This window comes from Otolemur garnettii, unplaced genomic scaffold (assembly GCF_000181295.1).
Source record: "Otolemur garnettii isolate 467f Iridium unplaced genomic scaffold, OtoGar3 scaffold00204, whole genome shotgun sequence".
Lineage (NCBI taxonomy): Eukaryota > Metazoa > Chordata > Mammalia > Primates > Galagidae > Otolemur > Otolemur garnettii.
In genome coordinates, this window is record NW_003852599.1 from 1,552,145 (window position 1) to 1,564,602 (window position 12,458).

A 12,458-nucleotide genomic window follows, 5' to 3' on the forward strand; every position below is an offset into this window, starting at 1 on the left:
AAGCGAAAGCAGACAAACGCCAAAGAGACCCAGGCCATGTTTCCGCACGGAGAAGCCAGGCATGGCGGAAAGCTCAATCTTACAGCTTTTGCTGCTGGCGTTGTAAACGGGTATAACATTTTGGGGGAGCCATATGAGAGTAGACGTCAAGAGTTATAAAAGCGTTCATGCTCTGGCCTGATAACATCACTCTTGGGAAATTTATCCTAAGGAAATAATTCAAGAGAAGGGAAAAAATAAAGTCACATGCCTGAGGATGTTCATGACTACCTTATATAAAACATGACTGAACATAATTTGTTGAACAAGCCACGGTCCATTCATGAGATAGAATATCCCGTAGATCTACAAAATGATCAGTAACTCCGAACGATACAACATAACACAGACTTTAAAACACAGAATTAAAAACGTCACGTTCACTTTTTAAGACCACGTGAGACCATGTGTGTAGCTGGGTAAGAATCAAAAGAGAACGGCCAAATTTAAAATCAGTTTTCGTTAAGGAAGGGAGATAAGAGTATTTTATTTGTTTAAACTTTTAAGGTTATTTAAACCATTAAATCCATTTAAACTTTTAAAATACTAGAACATACTAAAAGCCTGTGTTGAGTATCGGCCCCTGAACACAGATAACTTCTTGAGTTCTAGCACCTTCGAGAGGGCCTGGCACTGAGATCATCCCTGCAACCCGAGCAGGATCGTCCCGAGAGGCCCTTCAGTTTAGAACTTGACCAGGAATGGCCATACCCTGTTATGCAGCCTTGAACATAACAGGGTGCTCAGTAAGTCAAGACAGATAGATGGATGGAAAGAAGGAACGAGAAAAAGTAAAAATTAGGAAAAGGTTTCAACTCCACTATATTCATGTTGGTCTATAATATTAGGACAGTTCTAATGAAGGTCATAGATCTATCCTTCATGAACTTATCTGACTCTTGTCAACCTCTGTTACTTCACTGGAGTGACACACTCCACAGTCTGCTTCTGTGCTCTGGCCTCGTACTCTATCCTAGGCTTATGTGTCCTCATTCTGCAAAAAGGACCCCTCAGACTCTGGGAATATGATGCAATGCAGAGAGTACAGGACTTGGAGTAAGAACCTGGATTCAATTCATAGTTCAAATTCTAGCCCAGCATAGTTACCTTATCTCTTTGAACTTCCTTTTCAACTATCAATCAAGAGAGTAACTACATCATGGAATTGTAGGGGAGACTCCTATTTTCCCAATGACATAAAACATTTAATAAACATCAGCATCCTCCTGCACCCCACGCTTTCTCACTATTATAATGCTATTGACTTTAACCGTAGTCTCATGTAAAATGTAAACCCACAGGATTCTTTCCATTTGGAATTTGACAAGATTAAGTTAACCTAGACTAGTAGTTCTTAACATGGGCTGGTTTTCCCTCTGGAGAATGTTTGGCAATGTCTAGAGACAGTTTCATTGGTCAAAACAGGTGTGTGCTACTGGCATTGGGTGGGCAGAGGACAGGGATGCTATTATATATCCTACAATGCACTAGACTGGCCCCCCACAAAAAGATGGTCTGGACCAAAATGTCAATAGTGTTGAGGTTGAGAAACCCTCCCGAGAGTAATGGCCCGGGGGAGAGAGACCAGCTTCCTGAGGACCCTATGACCCAATTCACTCCTTTGTCCAGAAGTATGTGTGTGTGTGGCCAGAGGAGAAGGTGGGAGAGGTGGGGAGGAATTCAGAGGGGGAAAGGACAGGAGGATGCTAGGAGGGCCATTTCCCATCACATCCCTGTTTAGAGTAACCTCCTCCTTCTCCTCCCAGCGCTTTAAAGCACAGCCCAAGCCCTGTATCTTCTGAGACATTTTTTTATGCATCCAAGGCTCCAATTCTTTCTCCCGTGACCTGTCAAGATGAGACTGCTGCCGTGTAACTTAAACTGTATACGTTTCAGGAGGCCCTGCCTTCACATTCTGTCCATAGGCCATACACATTAAGAACAGAGCAATTAGGATTCACACCTTCTACAGTGGTTTGCAAGATGGTAAAGGAAGGGATGTATTCAGGCAGTCTTGCCATATCTCTGGTGAAGGCTGTTTTGAAACTTCTTTTGCAAGTGGCTGCTAATGGACTGATAATTGGTTTTCTGGCTTCCTTATGAAGTGTGAAGTATTCTGCAGGCCTGTCAACAAAGCATCAAGTCTTGTGGAAGTCACCAAGAGAGTTATTCGTCCCGTCCTGCTTCCCATCATATCCCTTATAGCAGAGGGATAACGGGACATGATTGTGTGGGGAAGGCCTACCACTCTTTTGCATGGAAGGGGGTAAGGAACAGCAAGAGCTTCTGGAAGGGTCGAGAATATGTGTCACTTGGCCAAAGCTTTCTTTCACCAGGACAGCCAGCGTAAGCGTATTTTCTAGACAGAGACCGAACAACTCCGAAGCCAATGCATGGTGCTGGGCACAGGGAAGACGGTCGGTAAATATCATCAAGTGGATGGAGGGTGGCACTAATTCCCATCGATTTGGAGCAGGAGTCCCTGGAGATGTGAACTAACCAAGGAGGACCAGAATGTGAGAAGAAAGAAGCTGACTCTATCTTTTCTTTCAAAATGCTTTTTGCTGTGAGATACATCATTTTCTTTAAAACCTCACCAAGAAAGACTATCGTTCGAGCATCTCCTACTGCGAGGGCACTCAAAAGCCAACGAAATGATTCTGAAGTCTCTGCTTGCGACAGAGAATGTTTTGGAACATGAAGGAAGAGGGTATTTGTGTAGTCTTGGCAGGGTAATTCCCTGGTAAGGAATTGTTTTGAAGAAAATGTTTCAAGGGAAGAACAACGCACAGCTCTGCGCTTCTTCAGACAATTGTTCAAAAAAATTTGAGCCGTCAGAATAATTTCTCCAATCCCCTTTGAACTTCTAATAAGGAAAGAACAGTTTGTTTGCTAAATACTGCATTAATATTTATTGTGACTAATGTGTTGTAAAATTTAGGACACTTATGCTGACTTTGGCTAGAGGGGCTTTTGTGTGTATGTTAATGAACACTTTATAAAAACACAGAGACAAACCTTAGTATTTTATATTTTTGTAGACATTTATAGACGTCATCCCTTTCCCATTGGTCACATACCGTGATAAATTTAATCTAGAATCAGGCGAACATCAAAGTTTAGCATTGACCTTCAGTCAAATAGGACTTGCCTTGTAATGAGCCATTTTAGAGATAGTTTCCAAGCATCTGTTGTGGAAAATGGGAGGACGGCTCATGTCATAGTCATCTCTTTCAATAAATAGGATGGTAGAGGCTTAGAATATTGGGAACCAGAATAAAGTGCTAGCTTATGGAATAGATTAGTAAATGAAAATCCAAACCAGGAGTTTGAGACCAGCCGGGGCAACATAGTGAGATCCCATCTCTACAAAAAATAAGTAGAATTAGCAGGGCATGGTATTAAGCACCTGTAGTTGCAGCTACCTGGGAGGTTGAGGCAGGAGGCTCACTTGAGCCCAGGAGTTTGAGGTTATAGTAAGCTATGAGGACACTACTATACTCCAGCCTGGGTCACAGAGTAAAATTTTGTTTCTTAAATAAATCCAGAGAGGCAGAGAAGAGATACCTTGGCCTCAGTCATGAGCTGAGCTAGGAGTAAGTATCAAGTCTCTAGATTTTGAATCCAAAGTTATCTCAGTGCACAAGGCCTTTCTTATCACCATCCTTTTCTCCCAGTGGTAGTGTGAGCTCCATGATGGTAAAACTCAGGACTCAGTAGAGAGCAACAGATGGCAGTCGCCTTCCTAAAGTACAATCACAATCTTGCTATGTGGCACAAAAGCATGGGACTAGTCTGCTCCCCGTGGCCCCCTCCATGAAAGTCAGCATCCCTGACACTCAAGCTGTGTTCTGTTACACTCGAATGTCCAGACAAACTTGAGAGAGACAGAAGTGCCTGGGGATGTCATCCTCCTCTATCCCAGAATCTTCTAGAAGAAGAAATGCCATGTTGGCCCCCCCAGAGTGCCTGCTTCACAGTTCTCATCAATAAGCCTCAGGCCCCTTGTCCTTGTTTGGAACCACAGGGAGCACCGATTTATACTTGCGGGGACAGCTCTGTCCTCTTTTCTTCTCAGCTGTTTGCAAGCAGTGCCCAGCTTGCTTAAGGCTGCCAGCAGAGCGGCACTTCAAGGTCTTCCTCCCTTAAAGAAGGTTTTAGAAAGATGTTCTAAAACCACTTCTAAGAGGCAAAGTGTCCAGTACATTTTTGGGAGGACTCAAGTGATAGCTTCTCAGGTAGCAGCGTTCTGTCACCTGCGTTGCTCAGCTTATGTGGCAGGAAACCTTATTCTGGTCCCAAGGAACTGGCTGACTCTGTTCCCACTTTAGTCCTACCAGCTGTCTGCCCTGAAAGCTGGATCCTCTTCCATTCCTTCCTGTCCTGTTTTATATTGACTAAGCCTCCACAGCACCTGGGGTTCCTACCTGAACTTGGTCTCTGTTATGGTCATAGCCTCTCTGCTGGTTTTCTCTGAGCTGCTCCTCCTGGGCCTGTGGTTGGTCCCACTGTGCTAAGAGGCTACCACTGCTGGGCTCTGTATTAATCACAATGGGGGGCAGAGATGGGCAGATATCATGCAATTTAATTTTTTTTTGATAAAAGTGATTTGTTCAATGTGTATCTAGGAGTGATGTGATCTTTAAACCTCTAAAGAATTTTTACATTAATAAATTCAAAAGGCATCAAAAATGCTTTGTTAGACAAAGTTTTTTTTTTTTTTTTTTCTGTTTGAAAGGTGTCATCGCTATGGTATGAACCAACTCACCAAGTCACGCAGCAAACTCTCAGTCATCACAGAGACCCTGATGGTCTCCCAGGCTATTCCTCCCCCAGCCCCCAGGGGCCACCATTTTCTAGTACGCAGAACCCAGAGGCCCCCAGTAGCCCACCAAAGTGGTAAAGGACCAGAAGGTCAGGCTATCTGCCTTTCCTTGAGAGAAGCCAGCTGAAAGAGATGGAGGAGGTGGGGTAACAAGGATTGGGAGAAGAAGAAGTGATATTCCAGCGAAGTTAGAATCCCTGTTTTTCCAAAGGAGACCATGCCTGGGCCTCCCCTGCCTACACACAACCCCTCATACTCATCCCAGTGTGACTGGAGGGTTAAGATATCACTTGCGCCGCAAAGTATGGTCATATCATTCAAGAGGAAGGAAGAAGGGATTCTTTGTTATCTCCACAAAATAGACCACTCAACTCTAACCCTGTTCCCCACAGATCAATAATCCAAAGATAGCTTGATCTCCCATCCCTCCCTAAATCCAGTACAAGAGGAAGTGATTTTAGGAAACTTTGTATCTGGCAAGGCCATGGTTTCCCAGGGTACCCAGAGGCTGGTACAGAGTTTACAATCTCTTGAACTTGCTAGTCCCTTCCACCTTGCTTGACTGTATGGGTGTCAGTGGCGGCAATGAGGGTAGTGAGAAGTGTCTGGGCCAAGCCTGGTGGACCAAGCCCCAGTGGTCTCTACCTTGCTTGTTAAGGATCACCAGGGAGGGTAAGACAGCATTGAAGAAGGCCCCCAAATGTCAACGGCAGTTATTCTCAGTGCCACTGTCTACATTATCGCTGGAAATGAGGGCCCAACTAGCAACATTCCGAGAAATAGATGAAACCAACCAGAGTGAAGTTGTTGTCACAACCTGTGAGGTTCCCAGGGATGGGGCCCCTGGACTAGCTAGGAAACGGGCCCCCTCCTCTTAGTGAAGACCCTGATGCGGCCTCCTCCTTGCTCACTTACACACGCAGCCTGGCTTCTTAGCCGACCACTGGTTATTCTTTTGGCACGTGATTGCCTTCTGGCCCACCAGCTCAAAGGCAGGCTGGCACTCAAACTTGAGCGTGTCACCGTGGTGAAACCGGGAGCCTTCCCTCCGGCCATAGGCAGGTATACCAGGGTCACCGCAACTGCCCTGTTCGATCTCTGAAAGACAGGAAGATGAGAAAACAGAGATAAAAGGTCACTTTATACCTCTCTTGGAGATAGAGGTCCACACGACATGCTCTGCCTCCTTTTTTCCGTGAGTCAGTGCTCAGAGTGACACAGGTAGGACTAATGCTCTTAGAAGGGGTGGGATTCTAATGAGAAATCCTGAAATGTCCTCTTTCAACACAGAACCCTGGTTAACAAATGCCTGAGACTCTGGGTCCACACAGAGTGCTCTAGTTGCTTGGATATTTTCAATTTGGGAAGGTGAGTCTACATTCTTGGTGGTTCTCTGTCCTAGAAGCTAACAAGTCCCAGAGTTTGGAGACTTCCTTACTAAACTTGAGCCTGCATCTGGATTACTCATCTGGACTATCAACAGATTGTAAGTAATGCAACAGCCCATTTCTGGGCAGCAAAGGCAAATACAAGACAACATCGTAGCCCATTCTTTCTGCCTGCCTTTGTCCTAAACCAGAGATTAAATGAGAATAAATATTCATGACCTTCTGATGTGGAAGCACTTTCGTGAAGATATTTTTTAAAAATTCAGTTTAAGAAAAAAAAATTCAGTTTAAGATGGTAACAGGTAAAAAGAAACAAACGACTCACTAAGGATGTGTCTAAAGCTCACTTGAGTCAACAGTGGTGAGTCAGACACAGAGTAGGTTCCCTGAGACACCTCCAGGGGCTGGGGCTCAGTGGGCAGGAGGGCTGTCCGCCTCTTGGTTGTCAATCGGGATCCAGATGCTTCCGGAAGGGAATCTGTCCTGGTCAAATCCCTGGAGTTTTCTCCAGAGTCACCCCACTTTCACCCACACTATGCTCAGTGATGTGAAAGATGAAGGAGGTGGTGGGGTTGGGGGGAGGAGGGAATGGAGTGGGGAAAGGAAATGACCTCTGCTCCCAAGGAGGAGGGCAGCTTGTAGGAAAGAAAGGATGTGATGAAGGAAGTGCCAGACAGTGAGGTGAGGCCTGGGAGAGTCCTGTGACTTGGGAGAGAGAAGCCTGGAGTCATCAGGGAAGTTTTTTGACACCTTCCCTGGGATCTCAGGACAAAGGAACTCTGGCTTTTCTGCAGACACCATTATGAGCTATCAGGAGCTCTCTGTCAGGGATGATTCTGCAAAAGCTTTCTTACCACCATTGTGGGGCTTCTGTGGGCTGACTGGGGTGGCCTATGTTAGCCTCAGGCACTGCCAGGTACCAATGAGCTCTTGGCCATCACATTCATGTTAACCCCAAAACTAGGGCACCTGCCCTTTGTTAAGAGCTGGCAAGACAAGGCATTTCATATAGCTGGGATTGCACGAGTTGAGTGTGAGTGTGTGTGACCTAAGTTAAACATCAAGGGTCCTCCAGTTTGGGAGTGGGGGTCTGTATGAGCACACACCAAGTCCAAGGAATCTCAAGTGTGAGCCAGCCCCCCAACCCCTATATTCCCTTGGCCTTGCCCTCTGCACACACCTGCTACAAACATGTCTGAACCCCCTGGGAAGCTAGCTTTGTTCACATGGGGGTGGGGGAGGGGATACACTGAGGCCTTCTAGGGAAGGTGATACCTTTGCTCCATGTCCCAGAGTTCCAGGTCCTTTGAAGGAAAGGAAGAAAGGGCCCTTTAATTAGTTGACAAGGGGAGGCAAGCAGCAGGGCCCTCCTTCTTCCAGATGTCCCTAGATATGTTCATGATGCAAGATCCTAGGCTGTGAGGGCTATCACTGTAGTCATTCTGAGACCTGGTGAAAGTTACCAGGCATTTGATATAGCACCCAGATTTAAGATTTCCTACCAAGGCCCATGTTGCAGGAGAGACACATGTGGGTACACTTGCCTGTGTCCCTGTATCCCCAGCTAGTCAGAGGCTGTGGTGGGCTCAAGAGAACATGCCTTCTTGGGGCAGGAAGGACTCTCCCTCCCACTGCTCCTGCTGCCTAGGCACCGTGCCTGTCCACATGTTCACGCCCACCCAATTTCTCTTACCATTGGTGCAATCATGAGTATATAGTAAGAACCTACTGGGTGCTTGTTCTGGTGCTAGACACTAGAGACCTGACATGGTCTCTGCTCCCAAGGAGTGAACAGACTAGGCACAGGAATTTATGGCACAGGTGATTCATGCTATGGAAGTACACGGTGGGGGGGAAGCACCAAACTCAAACTTGGGGGATCAGGCTGGGATCAGAGTGCAGAAAGTGAGGCATTGGCCTCACATACAAAATTTTAGGAGGCACCGGAAAGTCAGTAGTCAAGACAAATAGTATCTGGGTGCAATTTATTATAAAAAGCCACAATTAATGCCATAAATCCAATGTACAATAAAGAAAAATACCAACATTTAGAGCAGCATTTTTCAACCTTCTTTATCTCACAGCACACTCGAACCTACAGTTAAACTTCAATGGAACACTTAAATTATATTGATTTTTTAAAAAGGTAACAAAAAAGAATATACTTACTGTGCTTTGAACTTCTCTCAAAAATAATTTAATTATTGATTTTTAAAAAATGTTCGTGGCGCATCTAAGATCCTCTCACCCCCACCAGTGTGCTGCGGCAGACCGGCTGAACGACACTGATTTAAAGTAAGCCTGGATCCTACCCTCCACTTGGAGGACAACTTAATGTCACTTGTCTCACCTCAGTCCCAGCCCTGTCGGAGCTTCTTTTTAATTAAAATATTGATTTGTTTTTCATCATGAATATTTTGCATTAATATTGATTTAAAAGATTGTGCTGAAATATTATTAATCTTAATTACTGAAATTTTTGGCCCCCTTCCTTAAACTTTAGGCTAGCGAGTGCCTTGCTCACCTCACCCTAGTCCTAGCCCTGGGTCAGGGAAGGCTTCTTGGAGGAGGTGAGGTCTAAGATGAAGATTGCGGAGGAGATGGCAAGGTGAAAGGGAGAGCAGGTCAGAGGGGCGAGGAAGGGCCCTCTAGGTAGAGGGAAGAGGGAAGAGGCAAGGCCAAGTTCAGGAGGTGACACTGTAGGACTGCAATGGAGCAGTAACAATGACCACCTCCCAGTTATTTTCACTTTTTTTTTTTTGGAGACAGAGTCTAACTATGTAGCCCTCGGTTGAGTGCTGTAGTGTCACAGCTCACAGCAATCTCAAATTCTTGGGCTTTAGTGTAGCTGGGACTACAGGTGCCTGGAATAGTGCCTGGCTATTTTTTGTTGCAGTTGTCATTGCTGTTTAGCTGGCCTGGGCTGGGTTCGAACCCTCCAGCCTTGGTGTAGGTGGCTGGCACTGTAACCACTGTGCTACGGGCTGCTAGCCACACAGCTTACTCTTAGTTATATAACTAGTAACTCTTGCACTGATTACATGCTGGCAGCCACCTTACATTGATTGATTTCACCCTCATAGTACCCCTGTGAGCTAGGTTCTATTGTCCCCATTTTAAAGGTGAGAAAACTGAGGCACAGAAATTTCACCAAGGCCACAGAGCTAGGAAGTGGTGGATCTGACAGCTGTACTTGGGTTGCGTGGCTCCTGGGCTCTCAATCCCTGTGCCACACTGCCCTTCTACAAACACAGAGTATTTTCCGCAAGATGAGAAGAGACCAGGCTGGGAAAGGCATGAATGATCAGGGCCAACCCACCAAAGGACCTGTGCAATCTGCTAGGAGAATGGGCTTTGGCAGAGGAGGGGGGGTCATTTAAGATTTTATATTTGACAAAGATCTCCTGACAGCTGCCCCCTCTGCTGCCAAAAGCAGCGAGGCCATTCATTCACTCAACAAACATTTGAATACCGGCTTAGTGTGAGTCACTGTGCTGGGTGCAGAAACACAATGGAGACCAGGGCAGACACCAGCCCTGCCTCTGAGAAGCCTCCATTCCAGTGGGAGGCTCACAGTAATCCGGGAGGTGTTTTGATGGCATCCTGGACTGGGCACAGGCAGAAGGGATGGAGAGAGACAGGAAGGTCTGGGAGGCCTAAAGCAGGAAGAAGCTCATTCCGGGAGTGGGGTGGGCCATGGGGTGAGGAGAGGCAGGGTTCTACAATGCTGCCTGGAGGGCTTGACCTGGGCACTGGGGTGTGCTTTCACCCCAGTGACAAGTGTGCAGTTCTGAATGGAGGTCATTGGTAGGTGCTGATGGAACCTCTAAGTGGAGTTACCTAGTAGAAAGTGGCTACAAAGATCTGACATTCAGGAGAGAAGTCTGATGATCTAGAAAGTCAGTTCACTGATGGTAAAAGAAGCCATGAGAAGGAGGAGACCACCACCCAAGAAGAGGAGGAGAGGTGCTGGGACAGGACAGTTTGAGACATTGTAGAGCCCAGCAGAATGTTAGACTGAAATCCTGAGGACAGCAGGGTCACAGAAGCTCAGAGGAGAATGAGTTTCGAGAAGGAAACCAACAGCCTCCATTGCTGCAGGGAAGTTTAGACAACCTGGAAAAGCAGGTTAGCGAAAGGAGGTCACCGTTGATACTGGCAGGAGTAGACTGAGTGTAATGACAGTCACCCAACGGCGGAAGAGGAGGAGGATGCAGGAAGAGCAGAAGACTTTGGAAACAAGCATTTCTTGCCAGTGAAGAGGGAGAGAGAAATCAGGTTGCATCTCATGGGGGGTATGACGGGGTGTGGGGGGAGGCAGTTAACGTGGTTTTAAGAGAGGAGAAGCTTAAAAGGGGGTCTGGGGAGTTAAAGGGATCAAAGATCATTGGGACATTATGCTGTATCATGCAATCCATCCCCTCTACCCTTGATCACTGGAATTCTTTAATAAAGATTCAAATTACAAAAAAAAATGATAGGAGAAACTTGACCATATTTAAATGCTAGAAAATAACAAAAAGCAGGGAGAGAGATGGGCAAGGGGGTACTGAGTAGTCACCTGAAGATACGGAGAAGGCAGCAATTTCCCCCCAGTCTGAGCAGGGCTGGCCGAGGGCATCGCTGGGCTTGGAGAACAGGAAGAATAACAGGCTAAGGAGCTCAGGGTATTGTTAAAAGAAGGGAGGTGTTAGCCAAGGGGCTTGGGCAGGAGCAGGAGGGATGGGGGAGTAGAGCTCAGGGGCGGGGTGGGCAGTGGGAGCAGAGGGAGTGGTGGGGCTGGGGCTGGGACTTTTGAGGGATTACACGGGAAAGTCCTGCTGCAGGCAGGGTGAAGTGCACTGAAGACAAATGAGAAGGTCAAGGCGAGAAACAAGGGCATGGTAAGACTTGGAGTCGAGAGGAAGGGCTCTGTGACAGTGGCGGGAGGGTAGAAAGGGGCAGAGCAGCAGACAGCAGGTCAGAGGAGAAGGATGCCCAGTGCACAGTCCTCTCTTAAATGTCAAGTTCATTGGATGTATGGACACGAGCTGCTAGCACTGAAGGGAGCTACAGGGTTAATGAGATCTTAAGGGGGCATCAGGTTCAAGGGAGCATTTGTCAAAGAGGTCCAAGGTGCAGGGGGATGTGTTGACCAGAGAACCAAGATTTGGTGGAGGGGAGAGGAAGAACAGAGCTGGGTGGGGTGAGCTCAGGAGTTCTTGCTAGGAAGGCGGAGGGGGCTGGAGGCTGGTTTCTGTCAATCTGACACCTCCCATCTGGGTCTGAACCTTCACTCCAAGCCCAGCGTCAATCCTGCTGCCCACACAGGGACCAAGAGCCCTGCCTTCCGGCAGAGGGCTCCCAGTGCCCCACTGCCCAGCCCAAAAGGTGGTTGGCTTCGGCTCTCCTGGTCAAATGCCGACCAAGTCTGACGTCAGAACCCAGAAATGCAAGTAGATAAATGGAATTCTGACTTGGGCAAAAATCACACATGCAATTTCCTGTTATCTGGTTTAATATAATTCCATTTTATAAATGTTTCTCCTCTGTCTCTCTCTCTCTCTTTCCCTTTGCCTACCAAAATACACTGGGAAACATGACATGATTGCTTCCAAGATGCCACAGAATTCTGTCATGACTGGGCTCTGCCACTTGGAGTATTTGCGTTCCCCTTTCTTGGCTGTTTTATCCCCATCATCTGTGATTGCCCTCGCTGTCTTCTCCCTGAGTTTTTCAATTCCAAATACCAAATTGGAGTCCTCTTTTATCACCGTGTCTGTACAGATGGGACTGTATCGTGGGTCCCCACAGATTCGCTGATTATTTAACGTGCTCCAAGAAGAGAAGCCAGCCTGGGAGGAAGGAGGACCTGCCTTTCCAAGAGGGGGACTTCAGAAGCTCCTTCACTTTCTCTTTGTCCCCTCTACCCGAGCGTCCCCTCCTCCCGCTCTTATCTGGCTGCTTTTCACATTGATAGATTTTAGCTTAAAATGCCACTTAATAAGGGAAGGGAAACCTGCAGCCTCAAGGTCACCTGTGGCCCTCCAGATCCCCAAGTGTGGCTCCTCAACTGAATTTCGACTTCACAGAACAAGTCCCTTTACTAAAAGGATCTGTTTTGTAAAATTTGGATTCAGTCAAAAGGCCTCACTCAAAGACCCAGAAGGTCACAATTTCCCCCAATCAATATTTCCCTTTTCCTTTTTTTTCTTGGCATCCCATAG

General features: G+C 46.8%; 1 protein-coding gene across 1 annotated transcript in view; it reads right to left on the reverse strand.

Annotated features, from left to right (window-relative positions):
- CSMD2 (CUB and Sushi multiple domains 2) overlaps positions 1 to 12,458 on the reverse strand; it is a 575,968-nt gene that overhangs the window by 220,795 nt on the left and 342,715 nt on the right. The window contains exon 13 of the mRNA XM_012812368.1: positions 5,780 to 5,962. Coding sequence (XP_012667822.1) covers positions 5,780 to 5,962 — 183 coding nt within the window. The remainder of the gene's footprint in view (positions 1 to 5,779; positions 5,963 to 12,458) is intronic.